The sequence below is a fragment of the Molothrus ater genome, chromosome 1 (genome assembly GCF_012460135.2).
Source record: "Molothrus ater isolate BHLD 08-10-18 breed brown headed cowbird chromosome 1, BPBGC_Mater_1.1, whole genome shotgun sequence".
Classification (NCBI taxonomy): Eukaryota; Metazoa; Chordata; class Aves; order Passeriformes; family Icteridae; genus Molothrus; species Molothrus ater.
The window spans coordinates 105,152,149-105,173,009 of record NC_050478.2 but is presented as its reverse complement, the minus strand read 5'-3'; the positions used below and the strand labels follow the sequence as shown (position 1 = coordinate 105,173,009).

Genomic DNA, 20,861 nt, shown 5'->3' with positions numbered 1-20,861 from the left:
TTAGTTTTTTTTTAAATAAACCTTTTTAGAAGGTTCCTCATTCATCACTCTTTACTCTCACCTGCAGTCATCACATAAACTTAAGACAAATCCCACCACTTTGTTCTGGCCAGTGTTTTAAGAGCTATGCTTTCTTTGTAAAAGGGCTATCATTTCCATTTTACCACCATTGCAGCTTTAATAGCCTAAGCTTTTATTGCATAGTTTAAAAAAAAAAGAAATCTTTGACTTTTTTCCCCCACAAAATAAAAAAAGGTTAATAATTTTAAAACCAGATGAAACTCAAGGGTGTAAAATAACAGAGTATCTTTGATGCAATCATTTCTTAATAGCACAGAGCCAAGTGAGAGCAGCAGCAGCAACACGTTGAAGTCTCAGCTTGAGATTCAGCAAACATCTTGAAAATAAGGCACTTTTCCCAGACATGCAGTAGCAAACAGAGAAGTGCACATATCAGTGAACTGCTGATTGGCAGTATCACTGAAACAAGGGCTGTGCAACTTTATATTTCTAGTACAACAAATACAATCCCTTGGAAGAAGGATAACCTAAAACTCTACTCCAACCTACGGGATCCACAGTCATTTTATGTGATTGTCTACCACTCCAGGATTTTAGTAAATGAATGTATGAAGCACTGGTACACAAAGCAGTATAATTTTCCAAATTCATAGCAGTCCTTAGCATATCAAACAATTTTGTCACCAAAAAGTTCTTACAGATTAATAAATTAACAATAATTGTGCACTCAAACGCTTTTTTAGAATGTAAGGTTAGGTAAAACCAAGTATATAGCTGACCTTGACTCAGGGTCTGGCAAGTAAAAATAGGGATAAAAACCTAGAGTTGATGGTGTGTGAACTCTTTAGTTAAAACCCATAAATTTTTGCTTTATATGATACACAAGGCTTGCCCTCCAATTTTTATCATTACTGAATTCTCCCAACCTTTCTCCTTTCTCCATGCCCTGCATGTAGCAAGCAGGCAGAAAACATCTGCGTGAGTGTCCACCCCATGCTTACTAATAATTGTACCTTTGACATAATCCAAGTAGCACTGCTATCCTTTCATTAATAGTATTCTCCTATTTTACCCTTAAATTTTACATATAATGAATTTAAAAACCAGTATCACCACAGGGTAGGAAGTGTATAAAATTGACAGAATACAGTATCTTACTCTTCTGCTTGAATGGAGTCTGCAGGAGCTACATAATTGCTTGGGATGTAGCCTGTCTTTCCCGTAGCAATGGATCTTGCTTCCCACCAGTCTCCTTCCCTGCAATCAAACATCATTACCTCTTCCACATATAAACACAACACATAATCCTATACCACCTGTAATGTACTTGCATATGAAAGGCAGGTAAATTTAGGTAACACGTTATTTTAATTATGTGGGCATCTCAAATAGTTTGTGCTGCACCTACATATATCTTGTGTTGTGAGCAACACAAATGCCTCTTAGCAGAATTTAATATTTTAAAGATTTGGGGCTTTTTTTTTTAATGTAAACCCAGAATGCTTTATGGCAGAGATGTGTAAGTAAATTTCTGAGTTATCTAGTCTTCATTTGCCTCTCCAGATCAGAGAGTAACTCCAGGTGCAGAGCCTGGGATGGAGCAGCACCTGTCCCCACTTTTGCTGCCCCAAAGGGTGTAGCTGTGCCTTGCTGGGGCAGGGAGGGGAAGGAGGTCACCCAACTGAGAAAAGGCTTGGGGCTACCACAGTTGCTACAGTTCTACATCTGCACCCAAACACTGATCTCAACCAGAAAAATTATTGTATTAGCAGTATTATGTATTTTAACCCCATGCTTGTTGAATATTGAATGTATTTAAACAAAAAAGAAATCAATTACCCTTCACTGAAATAGGATACACAGATTTCCAAAGGAACTAAGGATCTAATTATTTCAAACAACCTAGTGAGGTCTGTGAATGAGAACACTTACGTGTTATTTATTATCTGGAACCGTTCACCTTTCTTAAATGAAAGGTCATCTGTAGTTCTAGCTTCATAATCATATAAGGCCACAAATACAGTAACACCACCTTAGGAAAAAGAAAAAAAATCCTGTATGATATAGCAGTAATGTTGCAACACTTGATTTAAGGACTTGTCCATGAAACAATAAATCAGTTTTGAAGCAACTAAACACTCTGGGTTGCATCTCATTTTGGAAGACAGATCAATAACCTGCTAACTTCTTAGGAGAGAGCTATGCCCATAAACAGACATTCTGAAAATATGCTTCCGCACCACGAAAGGCCACTAGACACATCACTGGAACCACATTAATAATTACAGCACTTTTATACAGAAACCTGCAATGACGCATCATCGGTAAAAAAACCCAAACCCTTAGCTTCTTTATTAAGCTTGCTTCTTGTTAAGAAATGCAATTCTGGAAGAACCTACACCACCACAATAGTGAACCATCAGCCACTAATTTTCACAGAAGTGAAAGTTCCTGCTGCACTTAGCTATAAATAACTGATGCATTCCCAACTTTTGGAGGTTACACATCAAGACCTACCCAAGGAACTGAACCAGAAATTAAAGTATTCTCTTGGGGACAAGGACATTCCTCTGCTTTAGCACTGATGATTTTTTTGATGCCACCAAGTCTCCCCACCCGTGAAGCAGACCCTTGCTGAGGATGATCCATCAGTGCATGACTCCAGAGAACAAGGACCAAGGCAGGTCACATGAGGAACAGCTGCACTCCACCAACCCTAAGGAATCTGCTGTCTCATCCCACTGCTGGTATAGTGCACGCTGTTGAACATGTTCCCTAAATAAGACAGATGTAAGAGAGGTGGATGGTAGGAAGGCTTCTACACTTAGCAGCAGAAAACATTTTTCTATACTTCAAAGACTTAATCTATAAAACTGGGAAGACAGAGAAGAGGAAGAGGGAAAGGAGGAAAGGCTGTATGAGATGTACAAGCTACTAGCAAAAATAAAGAACCATGTACCATAACCATGAGAAAGTTAAAATAGAAAATTGCAAATAGACAATTCAGAAAGACTTTTTAAGCCCTAGAAATGCTATTTCTTAGTCTAATTAACATTTAGGAAGCCTAATGATGGTCCAACCAATAACATATTTTTAAACATATAATACTACATCTCTAATGTGCACATGTACATATCAGGATATGCATGAAAGCCTACCAAGAGAAACATGTTGCATCTAATTTAGGTCTTAAAATTAGTATTATCATGATCAGAAGGGAAGAATACATAATGCAATGGGGACAGTCTATATGCAATATTCTTTTGCAATGTGTACTTTCTGACATAAGAGCTCCTAATCACCTAAAATAGTTTGATTAGGAGTCTTCCTGTGGTTACAGTCTCTCAGCAGGCCTCAGCTGGAAATGAATTTACAGTTCCGCTAGGAAAAACAGAACAAAATCCCCACAGGAGGTTAGAGTAATTGAGGGTTTTTTTTTTTAAGTGTGATTTATGAACTCAAAATGAATGAAAATATTCCTTAGAAGTTAGCAGTTCCTAATTTAAGTTAAAAATCAAAACAGTTCTACCAATTTTTCTCTATATTACTACATTATTTTGATGACACAAACTGATAAGTGGAGCAAGAAAATAGTGAGGATACAAACAGTATTCACACAAACAGAAAGCAAGAGTTATGGAAATAAACCATCTCCAGAAAGTTCTTCAGCAGATGAAAACAATCAATACTCTCAAGTCACAATATCACAAAAGTTTTTAACTGCATATAAAGAAACTTGAAAAACTTCAGCTACCATAAAACCTCTTTTTATTCTCAGTCACAAGTGCTATTTTTTCATAGCAAAGAATAGAAAAATACTTGAAGAGAACAGCATCAGCACGGACTGATTTAAACAAAGATACTGACAAATGATATTTCAAATCTTTTGCAGCTGTTTTCTTTGTGAACCACTGTGAGGTGATCTAGTTTAGTTGCTCAAACTATCTGCAGCCACAAGACTTCCCTTAAAGATTTTCCTTTTATTAGGTCAGTATGCCATCCTCAATCTATGACTGCTTTTGGAGAGAAGACTTCACCTTCTTGTTCAGCAAGGGGATTACAGAGTACTAGCACAGCTTCATGGAAGACAGGAACAGTAATCCATTTTTCTGTTTTGATTTTCAGCAATATTCTATGAATTCAGAGTATCTGAAGACAGTGTGTAATACAGAAGCAGTGTGACTAACTCAGATTTCTTCTTCTTTTCTGCTCTAGAGGAATAAAAGATGGCTCAACTTTTCAGCCTCACTACAGGCCATGATGACAACCATATCATCCTCTTGTCACTCATCACTGATCAACTGGATAAGTACTACTGACATTTACATCCTGTTTGACAAGCCCATCTATTCTCCTCTCTTGTGTAACAAAGGGTGACAGAATGTGATCCAGTGTTTTATTGGTCACAAATACAAACAGCTTACAGCAGATGAAGGCTATCTCATTTGCTCACAAAACCACCCAATTTTGATTGATCTGAAAGGCAGTACTGAATGTACCAAATAATTGTTACTGCAATTCTGTTTATGTATGTATGTATTTATGTATGTATGTTTTTTTGTGGATGGGCTGGTTTTACAGAAGAAGGAGGAATAATTTCATATGCAGTATCATTTTGCCTAATTGCAAAACAATGGAAGCGTTCACACAAATCAGCCTGCCTGCTGATAACTGATTTCACACTGATGAGATATCAGACTCTCTTTTCATGAGAAATCTCTCTTGTTGACTCTGGTTCAAGATATAACACGCTTAACAACCAGCAGGAACAGGAGCAGGCAAGAGAACATCCCTTCTGGTCTCTGCAGCAAAGAATTTGTCGTATCCATTGGGGGGCTACATCCCTGATGTCTGGTTATGCCCAGGAGTGCTTGCATGCACTGTTGGACATTCCTACATAACCAAAGAACCAGATCTAGTAAGAAGAAATATTCCAAGGTTCTTGGGGGAAATGAAATACAATAAACTTTCCTCAGCAGAGCTAATGAAAATAAACAAATGCTGCCCTTATTTAATTTCTGCATATGTTCATCCAAAAGAGGGATTCACAGTTGACTCATAAATGATACAGGCTAGATGTTCATTTTAATTATTTGGTTTTTAATGTACTCCCAAGAAAAGGACCATGAGGTGATCATTACCTGACAATTCATACTTGGTTTCCGGAATTGCTTAATGCCAAGGTCAGAATGTATTTTCATGGATCTCAGATTTCTTGTGTTTTTAAAAGACTTTAAATGCCACTGGAACAATGCAAACACTTCAGCACTGTAATTGTGCTAACATTAGAGGTTTGGGGGAAACTAGAAATAGACTATTAAGGAATTATTTACTCTGTTTTCTGAAAGTTCTGTAAAGAGCTTCTAGAATAAATTAGTCTGTCTTCTTAGTGTCTCTCAAAAAAAAAAAAAATCACAGCTTCCTCTCAAAAATATCCATCAAAACAATGAAATCAGTAACATGGACACAATCAGTATTTTTATAAGTTTTAAGATTTTAATATTAAGGTGGGTTTATAACATCAAATATGCATGTTGCTTTAAAATGCTGTATCTTCTACACCTCAGCCAAAAAGGTCTCTGTGTGCTGCAAATTCTATCTTTACATTTTCCATTCTGGTTTTCATATGACCACCAAAAATGGGAATTCCACTCTTTCATTTCACACATATTGTTCCCACAGCAAAGTACATAGAATATAATGCAAATCCAGTTTAGTTTTATAAATTCATTCAATGTTGTATTAATGTAACTTAAAAGCAGTCAGACTTAAAACCAGTTTAAAAACCAATTTCCTGAATCTGAAGTGTTTTTCATTTTGTACATCCCTCCAAGTTTAAAGCCATTATCCCATACACATCCTTTCAACAGCTTACAACTTCTAATGTAAGTTTATCAACTATTCCCATTACTGTCTTTAGTAACTCTTAAATTTCTCTGTTCTGTGATCTTAACTGTCTCCACAAAAATAAAAGCCAAAACACCCAACCTTTATGCCCCAGTCACTAGTGAATACAGGTTGAATTATTACATGAGCAGTAAAGATACTGAAAATCAGGAATTTGCAATTTATTTCTGTATGGCAAGGTGTCATAGTATTTTTGTGGGTATAATACTAAATAATAATAGCATCATTTTATGTAACACTCACCTGTTAAAGTACTAGGATATGTACTTGGCACAGCTGAAAATGAAGATGATGCTCCTCCAAAGGGTGTCATTCCTGAAGGCCCTCCAAAAGGAGTCATGGAATGACTATTAAAATTAACTGCTGATCCCTTTATTGAAGGTGACTGTGTTGCTTGGCTGGAATCTGATCCATAATGACTGACATGGGAAATAACAGGTTCTGGAGCATTTTCAGTTCTGTATTTCATGGCTGGGCCTTTACCTTCTTTGCTTTTAATGCACCCCATCGTTGTTTCTGTGAGGATGAAAGGGAAAAAAAGAAAAAGAGTTCACCTTCATGTGGTCTTAAGATAGCTAACACAGGATATTCCCAAAAAGTTAATCCAAATGCGAATTTATTACTGTTAAACCCCATGCAGAGTGTGAACTCCGATGAGAAAATGTTCTGGAATAAAACCTAAACTATTACCAGACTAAGGAAGCCTTAATTATTTTCCTCTACAACTTCACATAGTAACAGCACATTTGAATTATTCTTCATCCTGGTCACTTGACAGACTGTAAATGGTAACAAAGAAAATAAGGAGGAATCAGGCAACAGATGAGGAAAAGACACTGGAATCTTCTATACCAGGGTGGAGGGGGAAACAGATGTGACAAATCCAGACTCAATTATAGGAAGCAAATCCAAAGCAATTCTACAAAGAAAATGAATGGGGCATTCCTGCTTTCTTTTTTAAGGATCTGCCAATGAAGTCTTGACCAACTGCTGACATCTTTAAAGACATAAAGAAGTTTTCATCCATTGCCAGTCCCCCAAATACATCTCACAAACAAACCTCAGATCTTCAACAGTCAGAGGATAGGGTTAAGCTCTAGAGTAACTACAATTGCAAAAAACCCAAAAGTAATTACAATTCCTAAGGGATTTAGAAACAGAACCGTGCCTGGCCAGGTAACAATTGATGGCCCAGGAGTGCCTGCATCTCCCACTACAGGCAGACAGTGCCAGAGTTCTTTACCGTGGGGGCACCTATTACCTGCTGCTGAAGGCAATCAGAGGAGACCTGTCACCAGCAATTAACACCGACTGAGCCTTAAGAAGTCACCACCTGTCATTTATCAGGTGGTGTGACAACTGGTAGCAGGCATTTTCTGGCTTACCCCAGTTAGGAAACAAATCAGGAAGAAAACAGCAGCGTCTATTAGATGCAGCACAAGTCTGGCATTAAAATCCCTGTGTTATTTGCAGGAGGGGGTTTAAAAATCTACTTTAACTACAAAAGTAAAACCTCTACAGACACAGGAAATCAACTGCTCAACATTCTCTAATGAATCAATTAAAAAAATAAACAGCAGGAGCCTGAAAGCATGAAAACCACATATTTTTATAAGTACAACCACAATTTCATGGACTCTAACAATTAGGAAAATACAGTATTTCCCAATGTGTGTCTAAATCTTTTTTTCCTTCTCAATTCCTTCTTACCTTGTTAACTATTAGACACAGAAATATGGAACAAAGTAAATTTTACTAAACAAATACTGCTGTAATACAGTCACACTGAGAGAAAATAACACCCTCCGTATAACTAACCGTTACAATAATAAAGATACTGTAATTTCCTCAAGAACCATGAATCAGAGTTCCTGGAAGGAACAAGGTCCACAGACAGCGAAACACCCTATAAAATTTAATGCTCAAAACCATAATATTCACCCTGTCATTTCAGCCCCTAATACTGCAATGTAATACAATTACTGATGCAGAAACAAGCAGCAACAAAGTCAAATAACTGCCCTTTTACAAATCACATTTAAGGTTTTCCACAGAATAATGAATCATCACAAAGCACACCTTTTCAATTATTCTTACTTCTTATACTATTATTGCCAACTTATTAACTATGAACAAATGTTAACAGAGCAAGGCTCAAATATGTGAATAAGAATGCAATGTGCCTAAATACTTTACAAAAAGTATACATTACTATACACAGTAGAAAAGCCAGTTATTAATTCACAATAGAAGTCAAACATCCAGAATCCCATCCTTTTAATTTCTCTACTGCTGCAAACAGACACTATAATCCCAAATACTTTCTTTTGGCCATGTGGCTGCCTATTGTGAATTCTTGTCTTCCTCTGAGGCCTACTTGACTATTTTTAAAAAACTTAAATTCTGTTTTCTGCTAGCATTGAACAAAAATCCAAGCACCTTTACAAAAATGTCTTTTCTAATAGCACTGATTACTTGCCTTTGGCTGAAGTTGAGCACACAATTCAAAAGTCCAGCACACTACTAATGTTAATCAAGTAGATTAAAAGGGAAGCACACAGACATCTGTCCAAATGTCCATCACAAATGTATTTCCGTCCTTGTGCCATTTGCCTAACTTGTAGCAGGCTGATAAGACCTCAAGATTAAAAAAAAAAAAAGTAATAAAAAAATAGCAAACAATTTACCAAGTCCAGTAAAACTGCTGGATCCTGCCCAAGGAATTGCTGATTTGATCAAATGGCTGGTAACTACTATCACCCCAACCTGCTCACCCACTAAGGCTGTGTTAACAGCAAGAACTCACTATTGGGATGCTTGAGTGTCACAAAGAAAAGCCCTTACTGAAGACCTGAATTCATTCGAGAAAAACAGAATCAACCTCTCCCTTTGCTTCTCCCCTCCCCAGCCACTTCACTGTTAAGGTAATCTTCTTTCAGGGGTTAAAGAGATTAACAGCAGAGATTCAATCAGCACTTCAAAGAGAAAGACATTCAGAAATAAGCAGACAAAAATGTAAACACTTTTATAACTGCATAGCCACAAAAGAAAATTGAGCAAACTCCCTAGCTTTCAAAAGCAAAAAAATATAGGTGTGAACTGCAGTAAAATTCTGTATATGCATTTGTGAAGACAAGTTAGAAGCATGAGGGGAGAGAAGATGATATAAACCAAGAGCAAGCAGTAAAAAATCCCTGACTGCCCATCCTGTGGGGGAAAACCCCCAACGACTTAGTACTGTTTAGTCTTATAATAAATTGCTGGATAAAGAACAAAAAATCCCTAAGCAGCTGGTGTGCAATGCTGGATTTGATTATTCTGGTATTACATTTGTTATCAAAAATGTATGTAACTGAAATAACTTTACACCTATTTTTACCAACCTTTGCCTGGCCAGCAAAAACATATTAAGGAATACGTTTTTGTCATAAATAGCTAACAGCTCTCTTTCTGTTGCACTGAACTCTTTAAAATAGACTCAAATGGGAAATTCCTATTTTCACTGCAGAAGTCAATCTATTTAAAGCAATGCTGGCCCAAGGTATCTTATTCACAAGCCTCTAACTTCCCACTAATTAGATCATTGTTTCACGCCAAACTGGTGTCTGAGGCAATTTATTTGAGTAACTTCAGCACCTTGTTCTTTTTTTGAAACGAACATTCACCTATTGATTCTGATCACTGTGCCACACATTTTGGATGGGAGAAGGTGGCAGTCAGCTTGCTGGAGGTCTATCAGGAAACCATGTTCAGAAAGGCATGGATTATAAGTCCAGCCGTCTTGTTCTGCCTTCTAGATGAAAACAAACCTATGTTAGAATGTTCTCAAGTAGAAACAGAAACTAAAATGATTACTGTTAAGGGCAGTTGAAGGTTAACAGGGTGCCCACAGAAATCAAAAGAAGAATGAGAGTACCCCAGGAAGTCGGAATCAAATGAAATTTTAGTAGCATCTCACTGGATTTGTGCTTTTTGGGGAAGTCATATAAAGAGCAACAGATAATTGTCATTCAATACCCTACAAATACCTCACACAATGAAGAAGACCCTTAATAAACACTCTGACAAGATGAGAACTCCAGGAAAGTCAATGCTGCTCTCTTATCATCCCAACTCCTTTTTATAGCAGAGTCCCAGACGAGAGGAAAGCTTTGTTCAACAACAATTGAAAAGTGTGGCCAGTAAAGTCTTCGTGTTGGCATTTTGCTGCTTTCCTTTAAGGATGAGCTACCAGACCAAGAAAAACAAGTTTTTCTTCTAAAGCAATTGTATCTTAGCATACTGACAAATTCCCTCAGGGTGTCTGCAGCCTTGTCCATCCAGCCCAGAGAGGTGGCTGTCACAAAGAACCTACTTGTTTATCTAATGTGTCTTTGCTCCTTCCAGTTGATAGTTACATAAGTTATTCCTTGGTTCCTTGGGATGCAGGATTGTCAGGAGTGCTTCAGTGAAGGTCTCCTACTGGCATGAAGGAAGATTAGAAAAAGTTTTCATTGAAAGAGGGGATTTCAACTTGGGTGGATAAACTGACTGTGTTCCAGCCACATGCCTTAGAGCAAAGCAGCCTGCAAATGCCTCTAAACACTGCGCTGCCTTTCCCCCATACTCTACCCATCAGCACAGAGATTTTGAGGGCTGGGTGTTAACCATCTGAAACCCTGAACCAAAGGCTGGAAGAGGCTCACGTTTGTTTCACTTGCTGTAATGCATTTGATAACAAAACCCATCACTATTAAAAAAAACCCCAAAAAACCAAAACAATCAAACAAAAGACATCCAAGAAAACTGGTGTTTCCTTTTGGGGCCAACTGAATACCTCTCTGATTTTGCTCTTGTGTTACAATGCAGCATGTCCCAATTGCCTTCTGGAGACTACATCTTGAGTAAGGCCAGGAGTGACAGTCACATGTAGCAGTTTCCAGGCACCACAAAGGGCAAGATGCTCTAGGGACTTCCTCTCTTTTCAACCTCTCATATAAACCAGGTACTGTACCATAACTAAGAGGTACAGAAAAAGACAATCACTAAGGGAAGGGCAGTTTTCAACATTTTGATTTCATTACTTTTGATTACTGAAATTGTCCATACAGCTAAAAAAGAGCATAGAAGTGATTTTTCACTACAAAGAGTAAGTCAAGTTAGAACAAGCAAATCAAGTCTCTTCCCAGAAGGATAAGGCAAGACTGCAAATATTTTCCCACCTAAAACATACAAAAAATCCTCTAACTAAAAAGTAACTCTCCATGCTACCTAATACAGAAAAATAATTTGAGGTTCATAAATGGCTAATAAAAAGATGAAAAAAACATTGAAGATTTCCACTGCTACTGTAGCTTGACTTCTCAGTGTTAGCATAAAAAAGAAATTGTTTCTGTCAAGAAAAGACATGCCTTCACTTCTGTGAAACAAATGCCTTACAAAAAGGTCTTCTTAACTTTCAACTAAAGTAATGATTAAAAGTTATTAAAATTTCATGCAGCGATAAAGACAGGATATTCTGTGGGAAGTTTGCTAATGGATCCATTAGCTGGCAGCTGTCTATTTGCTCAAACAAGTGTAGAGCTGATTCCACATGTCAACAGAGACACAGAACCTATACTGGCTTTTTGTACACTGGACAAACAGCATAGACCATCTGCCAAACAGCTGGCTTCAGCTGGTGGTATTGAAAAATCATTTATTAGATGTGACACAGACTGAAAAAACTGAAAACCAGTAGTAAAGAGGTAACAAGTCTTTAGCCACTATGATAATATCCAGCTAATTCAGTCCATCTTTAACAGGTCAGTGCTTTGGTATGAAAACAAGAGTGGGCTCTCTTGTCTACAAAACAACCTGCCTTGTTTATAAAGGACAGTGTACTAAAGAATTGCCCTGTGTTCTTTGCAAAGTACATACAGTTTTAAAAAATTACGCCGTTTTTATCATGGGATATAATTTATCTTTTATGAGCTGTCATAAATTGCAGGGTTTGCTTATTTTACCATGAACAATCCATGACATTTCAAAGAATGATGTTCTACTGTATTCAGTTTTATAATTAGCAGCAACATTAGTGCAATGAGGCCTTAGAGAGTCTGCATCATTATGCATTTAAAGTGCAACTGACATGACCTTGCAATTAATGATCTAATAAGGAACAAAAAGTGAAGATAAAGGAAGAAGCATTCATAAAACCCCCACTGAAGCAAGCATTTATGTTACTTGAATTTCAATGTTTACCACACATCTTTGTGGAGTTCTACACCAAAAAATAACTACAAATCAGTACTATTAGATCTCATCTTGCCTATACACTAAAATAGATATTTAAAACCATCCTCTTTATTACTAAGGCAAGCTGAACTTTTGAATCCTAATGACTGTACAGACCTAGTGCTTCTCTGATCATGACTATACAAACATATTGAACAAAAAAATGAGGGGCTACCGTGATAATGATTTTGATTTCACAGCAACAAAACAGACTCTGGATTGTTTTCTAATAAAGCTACAGCTAGCAAACCCAGTGTAGCAAACAGAGGATTCTGTACAGAGAAAAAAACTGAGAATAAAATGCTTTTTAGGTGGACATTTTGCATTTTAGAGTCAAGAGATATTGGAAATATTACATATTGCTATTCTGGTTTGTGTTTTTTACAGGACTCAGAATTTTGAATTTGCTTTAAATTAATGATTGATAATGATCCTTCTAGTGGAGGAACCAGTTAGCTGGCTTACAAGATCACAAAGGAATACTGAAGTAATTCACTGAAGGAATATGAGATTCTAAAATGCTACCTAAAAAACAAGGATAAGCAGAAACTGCTAAAAGAAGAAGGTCCTTCAATCCTTCGTGTCTTTCCATGATTTCCTGACTTTTTTTTTCCCCCCAATGGAAGAAGTTCAATGGAAGTTTGTTTCCTCTGAGGTTTGAATGGCTTAGATATGGGAGATTTGCCCAGATGTGTCAGATTTTGAACACTGTACCTATGCAGGAGTCTAAGGATTTACAGTTCTCCAATTTGGATCATCCCAAACAAAGGCTTCTCTACTGAGGAAACACTTACTGTCCTTGTTGGACCTAACAGGTAGGAGATGGAACTGCCCCAGCAGGCAATACAATCCTCACACCAGTCCACAACAGGCCCTAGCAATCCAACTCTAAGGTCCCACTGGATGCTAGGTTGCAAAGTTGAAGGAAAAATTGACTATGGCAAAGAAAAGTTCTAAAAACAAAAGTGGAATTAAGGGTTATCAGTGAGGCAAAATTAGGAGAGATGTGAACACTCTCTTATTTTTTATCTGTTACATTCTTCCTTTTATCTGGGTCAAACACATGTAGGATCTTCACCCACTCACTGGGTACCTGGACAGCTGAATCTGTAGAGGTGCAGATTTGTGTACCTCTAAAGTGTCTTTCAATTTAGAGACAGGCAAAGGCTTCAAGAGCATACTGGAGACAATGACCATGTCATGGATGATACCCAGCTGGCTCTGCAAAACAGACATACTCATAAATTTGTGCTTATTTATAGTCAAAGTTTCACCTACACTATCTAGGGTAGTAGGTTTTCTTTGATCAGATGTTTTATGTAAGAAAAGGTGGTGCTTCCAATTAGACTAGGAAGTGGCCAAGAATGACAGACTAGAGGTAGAAGAAAGCAAGCCTACTGTAATTCTTAACACACTTCTCGTCAAAGAAGACCTAGCTTATTATTCTGCCTCCAATAGTGGCCTTTGCCTCTAAGCAGGAGTTCTACCCCTCACTGTGGGTATGGGCTCTGACATAAAATAAGACTTGTCTCTTTATAAAGAGGCATCAGCAGGGGATGCCTTGGAACACGAGACAAGCAGGATGAGGGCAGACTGCTCTGACTTCCATCAACCTGTAGCTCAGAAATTCTACCCCAAGACTAAGGACTCAGCTACCTGAAGAATACTCCAACAGGTATGTCCCAGCTTATGAATTTGTTGATGCAACATCTGCACAGGATTTGCATTCTAGTATGTCTTCACTTGAATTGTTTTATGCTTACTGGTTTAAGTCAAAATAATCTTATCCAAGAAAATAGAAGTAGTTATTACTATACTGACACTGACTTAAACATCAGAAACATTCTGATCTAGACAAGGCTTAGGAAAGCCCACAGGGGGGTGAATATCACAGCCAGGGCCAGGACTAAGATCTTGAAAGAGCAACTGTAGCAGCCTGACTTTCAGTCTGATAGACCAGTGCAAGGTTGCCTCATCCAAACTGCTCAACATCTGAAAAAGCACATTCCCACCATCAACCTCCTGGTATTCCATCTGCCCACAGAAACAATCCCCACTTCAGCTGGAAGCTGCCTACCTTGTGTGCAAGACAATGCAAAGCAAAAAGAAATAAGTTACTGGATGGTAAAGAACCCCAAGCAAACGGAAAAGTACCAAACACCCCAAACCCAGCTGCAGCAGGCACAGAGCCTAGCTGGGGTACCTGTCAGTCAGGGGTACCTGACTGACATCACAAGGGAGCTGTTCCTAACTTCCAAAGCAGAGCAGAGAAAATACAGCAAAGTTAAATAGTTAATTTTTTAAACCCCTATCAACTGCCAAATAGAGCTTCTACATAAAGAAAGTTTGTTTTCGGGATGTATACTGAATTTTGAGTGAAGTCAACATATTCTTCACTTTCAGAAAGGGTGAAAAGGCAGATGATGCAAAATACGTAACACTGGTGGATTAATTTTCTTTATTCCAACAATCAAGATCACAAGAGAGAGACTAACTAAAGTATCAGAATTTCAAAACCAGTTTTATGTGATGAAATACATAATACATATACATAAGACCGTTTTTAAAATTTAGAGTTACAATGTCTAGCCATAGAATTTCAAGCCCTTACCACACAAAGACATTTTCTCTGACAACAGATGATACTAGAGACAAAACAACCAATATATTGTCTAGACAGTATTACTGCTGCTGTATTGTCATGAACATTTAAGTAGATAGTCAATAAATACATGCAGAAAAGAACAATTCTGCTGTTTTGGTTTTTTTTAATAGTGCAATGGCTATTTTTATTAACATTCAAATAATTACAAGTATCTTAAAAGCTGAAAGTTGGATATGTTTAAAAAGCCTGGTCAAAAGATTGTTTCAGATTTTAAGGCACATCATACCTTGTCAAAGATATCCAGGATATTTTAGACAGGATGCTGGAATCAATTTATAAATAGAAATATTTTGCTTTCATTAAATTTTATTTGGAAAACAACAAACCTATGATACCCATGCCTCGTACCATAGACCATTTTCAATCAGTTTTCAGACATTCTATTTAAGGATATTAAAAAGAAAGTATCCAAAAGTTATTAAAAAAGCCACTTTTAAATTTTGTTTACTAAATTAAACTAGCATTGGCTTTCTGGGTCTCACAGCATGAAGCATGCAAAACATGTTCCCAAGGGACATCTGCCTTACAGAAAAACCAACATAAAACTTACATGGTAGAAGAACAAATTGCACTTTTGTTCTGAAAAGATAATTTAAGAAGCAATTTCTTTCAAAGTTCAACTATGAACTACATATGAAAAAGGGATGACAACATTTGCAAGCTCCCAGAAACTCAGAGACACTTAAATTCTTATGAATAATTTTCATCTTGTCAGATGGGCATACTTGAAGATGACAGAAGAATTCAATATCAGCAAGAATCCTCTTGCAACTTCATTAGTCAACTTAGAAATATAACAGAAAGGAACAGTTGCAGCAACTTAAAGCGATAAATCAATGAAAGACCCTATAATGTTATATTCATCTAAATTATAGCACATGGTCACTGATAAGAAACCTCAAGGAACTTAAGACATGATTTATTTGCCATGTGTTTGATACACTGTACTTTACACTTGCACATTCCTGCTTTGCAGACATGAATTTCCCATCTACTCTTTGCCAAACATCACCCTAAGCTGAATGCAGATTCTCCTTTATTCTCAATGCTGTTTTATCCTAATATGCTTGACACGATTACCATGTTAAGAAAAATCAGTAAATAAAGTGTTTAAGTCCAATTATTAAGTCAAATTACTGACAAAATGTTGCAGTATCATTTATTCAAGGACCATACACCCAGACCTCCTTCAATTAGCTCTCTGCTGAACAACAGCAATGATTCCAAGAAGACAGCTGGAAAATATCAACCTTTGAACTAAAACAAAAAGTTAAAGTATGTATAAACAATTACAAATACATATGTACATTGTTCTTCATTAATCAATAGCTTTAATCAATAGTGTTTTTCCTTTGTGTATTAAAAAAAAGGGAAAAGTACAATTAAATTGTAAAGAAATTCAAAATGAAACAAACAAAAAAGATGACATCTGCTAAATAACACCCTTATGAAAAGAGCTGGGTGATTTTTAAACAAGAATTATAACCCTAATAGCTATCATTAGTGCTGTTCTATTGTTTCTCTACTGACAGCTATAATAGTGTTCATAGGCAAGAAGACCAGGAGAAATTATCTTAATTAGCTAGTCAGGCATCTTGCACAATAGAGGCCATAGGGCTGCCCTAAATTGATTTTTCCTTTTATGGTCCTGAATGCACACACATGCCCAAACTCATTTGAAATGACTGTTACCCACTGTCTGGGCAAGTCCTACATTTTGAGCACAGTAACCACAGCAAGTACATGCCTCACATCCCATCTGAATTTAATGGCAACATCCAGAAAACACCTTTGCCTTGGAGCCCTACAGCTACCTTGTTCCTGTTTCCAGTGTAATAAAGATCACAGCTTGCTTAAACCTTCCCTTTGACAAGACTCATGCAGTCCCACTAGGCTCCAGTCCATCAAGTGCCTCTTCAGTCACTCAATCACCTCATCAAATCATCTCCAAGATCCCTCAGTTTTTTCAGAAACTCTCATTAACAGTGTTCATTAGGAACACACATGGCATTCAAAGTAGGGGATATTCCTTAATCCTTCTTTCATATAATCACAGAATGTTTTGGATTGGGAAGGATCTTCTAAGATCATCTAGTTCCAGCCCCACATGAGCCTGAGCAGGGATATCTTTCACATTGAGCAGGACTCCATGCAACCTGGCTGGGGATGGGGCATCCACAACAACTCTGAGTGATTTGCTTCAGTGTCTCATCACCCTCATCCTGAAATATTTCCCACTATTATGTGATACCAAGCTATGGTCTTTCAGTTTAAAACTGATCTGTCACTACAGGCCCTGGTAAAAGTCTCTCTCTGTGCTTCTAACACGCTCCATTTATATACTCAAAGTCCACAACAACTCTTCCTGGAGCCACTTCCTCTCCAGACTGAACAATCCAAACTCTGTCAGCCTGTCCTCATGCCCCAGCCCTCTGCTCATCTTTGTGGTTTCCTGTGGACCTGCTTTAACACTTCTACATTGTTGCTATGGTCAGGGCCCCAGAGCAGGACACAGCACCCCAAGTGGGGTCTCACCAGAGCAGAGCAGAGGGGCAGAATCACCTCCCTTGACCTACTGGCCACACTTCTGATGCTGCCCAGGACATGGTCACCTCATGCCCAATTTTTCATCCACCAACATCTATCTTATTCTTTGCAAGGCTGCTTTCAATTTTTTCCTCCTCCAGTCTGTATTGCTGCTGGGGATTTTCCTGATCCAGGAGCAGGACTTTGCACTTGACTTTGTGGAAAATCATGATGCTCCCTGGGCCCATTTGAGATCTTTACTATTTATTTTGACAGCAGCATTATGATTCTTAGGTCCTTTTCAGCATTGCTCTTGCACAGAATTTTCCATATCCTGAAAGTATGATGCACATCCTTCTTGCTGAAGTAAATAATAATTTTTCTGTATTAAACAGACATGACTCTCAGTTAATCCAGGCAACTCTAATCCTGGAGCTGCAGGACAAATTTGGAAAAAAAAAAATTCAGAATTCTATCACTCATCTGAAAGCAGAGACAAAAGGACACAGTAGGAGTCTCACCACTACTCTGTGAGTTTCTTATGCTTATCTTGAATACTGCATTGCCTTGTTCATCATCTGCCCTGCAAGCACCTGGCACTGTGTTGTGCAATGTGCATGGAGCTCAGCTATGCAGCAGTTCTACCTTCCAAGTTCATCTGCTTCTGCAGGACAAAGACATAGCTGCTGCACCTCAGCAAGCACACCACAGGAAAGCACTCACATTCTTCCTGTCTTTGTAAGCAAGACTGGCTTATTTGTAGGTTACAGCCACTTGTCCTAAACAAGGGCTGGTTCCTGCAAAGTAGGTGTATCCTGTGTCTCCAGCAGAAAAGTTTTGTTCCAAATGCAGGCACTTAAACTAGTGATTTCATTAACTTGCTTGAAAAAAAAAAATCAATCTTTGCTTTCTAAAATTTGGATATTACCTTCCCTTACATTCATGTAGTTTCATTTGCTTAAGGGATCAAAATATTAAACCCTTTCCAGCCCCAGTCTAGCAATCAGAGACTTGTACCAAGCATACCAAGCCTGCAATGACGGCATGTGACATGGAACCACACAGTGTTTGCTTCCTCTTGGCTTTTGTTTCAACTCACCTTCTGCTGATTTTCACTCTACCACTTAAAACCACTGAAAGGGCTTTAAGCACAGTTCATAAAAGCATTTCTGCAGAATATGTCAAAGACTACCATTTCCTAAGGGTGTTCTTATTTGATGGAGTGAAACAGAGGGAAACTATCTTAGTATTTCCTGTGATGGACTTTATCAACATACAGCTCAAAAACAATGTTGAAGTCTTCTAATGATATTTTAGAGATGACATCAGTTTTGTTTCCCTGTTTAAAAGGTTTTCCATATTAGTCAATGGGCCTTCCCTGTGACATAGTTCCCTCTAATATATGTTCCAAGCATGGACTGGCCAACAACACATAAAACAAATCATCAGTCACTACTCCCTGAACATGAGCAAAGTGAGCACAACAGATAACTTTGGTAAGTTTTAGCCATGGTACGGGATACCAAATAAAACAGTAATAGAGCAGAGAAGGGCAAGTAAAGGAGAGAAGATATGCTGGAGCAATTACTAGAGGGCTGAAAGTTATCTTTAAAAGAGAAACAAACCACTAATAATCAAAGAGCAATAGGAAATAGTTTTGACATATTTCATGTAAGTAAATACTATTAACTTCCAAAAGGGCACACCACAGCACAAAGATACCCTTCAGTTTTTATTGACCAGTTCAGGCAAAGTTTTTCTAAATAGGTAAGTAAAGCCTTGGCCATTTTGTATTCTCAATCACTCTGGTACCTTGTTTTCAGAAGTAAACAAAAGTGTGTTTAAGAACTCTCTTTAGGCTAATTAACTGCTGTTTAGTAACAAATTTTCTTGTTCATAACCAGTAAGCAGGGCTTTTAGCAATATTTTTTTGACTCTAGAAGTACTGCCAGAAGGAAGGACAATTTCCATTTCAATTAAATGTTAAACTGAAGGGTGGAAGGAAGTTGTTAGGGATTTAGCAGAAGCATGCACGCCAAACAACTTACTCCTCAGTAACCTGCATGAGTTTTTAAAATTTTGGTCACAGGTCAGAATGATCTCAGTCATGAGTAACAAGGAAACAACAAATTTACACTATTCAAAAATAACTAATGTTGCCTGATAGAGATATTTCAATGACAGAACTGCTGATCTTCAAAAATAAGCAGCATGATTAAAACAGCTTAAATGAAAACCACTTCACTGCAGATTTGAATGTCTGACTGAAAATTTCAATAAACCCAAGGATTTATTGAAAACAAAATAAAAATATAAGCATTTAAAATAACTTATATAATAATTTTATCATGTCACCATAAAACAAGAAAAAGGAAAAAGTCTTCCCATTGTTCTATGTCTCTTCGGAAGGTGGGGGAGACATATGTTATGTAGCTTTCTTACTTATTTCAGTGTTTTAATTCCTATTATACTGATGGTTTACAGATGTGTAAAAACTTGCATTTGTCACTTCTCATAAGTTGAAGAAAAAAAGATGTATCTGAGAGAAAGTTATGTGTCATCCCTATCCAGCAGAAATGGGATTTCCTTGCTAAGCTCCTAAACTTCCAAAATTCCTTAAGTCCTTACCATCTTTATAAACTTAATACTTCTAAATGTCATCTTTCCAGTAGGAAGCAATGCAATACTATCATGCCACAAGTTAGCCTTAAGAATTAATTCTGCATATTTTTGAACACTGTCTTTTGGACTAAACACAAAATGGATCTGCTGAAAAACGGGTCCAGCTGTTTGGAACAATCTGTGGACTGCTGGCCAGAATCTACTGCTATTCACAAAGAGTAGTACTAAGAGGGGTAACTCTGAGCCTGAGCAGAATTAGAGGTAAATACCTGGACCTGCAGCCACCAAAGGAGTGACACAGTTCATTGGTGACTGGTCTAAGGTAAGAGATACACAATACAACATTAAACCCCAAATACACAGGAAGAAGAAAGGAGAAATACACGGAAGGAAGTAACCCCTTGGCAGCTGTCTACAGGGGAGCAGTAGGTAGCACTTCATATTTCTACCAAGTACTGGTAGAAGCACTCAACAGGAGAAGGGATATTGTCCCCAAGCAAAGTCCTATTCAACATCCAATGGAGAGCTCAGCAATCACTCCTTATCAGACAAACTGACAGGTTTGCACTTTCTGCTCGTACAACACCAGCATTAAACTGCCAGGCTAGGAAAAGGAAGAATTACCCAGCCACTCCCACCTGGTAGAGACTAATGAGCTTTTTTATGTCCCAGCTTAGAGGGGATATTGTTTTCTAAAAGTGCCTGGCAATTTCTATTTGATAAATTCTATCTCTGCTAGTGCTAAGGGCTGGTGACTTGTTTTACCTGCCCTCATATCTTTCCATAGCTTGACATAGCTACTACTTCTGACTTTTGCTATTTTTGTTCAGAGAGTTGAGAACTGCTTTACATACTTGTCAGTACA

General features: G+C 37.7%; 1 protein-coding gene across 3 annotated transcripts in view; it reads right to left on the bottom strand.

The window, feature by feature from the left end:
• The window catches only part of YES1 (YES proto-oncogene 1, Src family tyrosine kinase), a 51,106-nt gene that overhangs the window by 11,131 nt on the left and 19,114 nt on the right, over positions 1-20,861 (bottom strand). For all 3 annotated transcript variants that reach the window (XM_036402280.1, XM_054514579.1, XM_036402272.1), the window contains 3 exons: positions 6,172-6,444; positions 1,954-2,053; positions 1,180-1,278 (listed from right to left, as the gene is read on the bottom strand). In XM_036402280.1, the coding sequence (XP_036258173.1) occupies positions 1,180-1,278; positions 1,954-2,053; positions 6,172-6,436 (464 nt within the window). In that variant the 5' untranslated portion in view covers positions 6,437-6,444. The remainder of the gene's footprint in view (positions 1-1,179; positions 1,279-1,953; positions 2,054-6,171; positions 6,445-20,861) is intronic.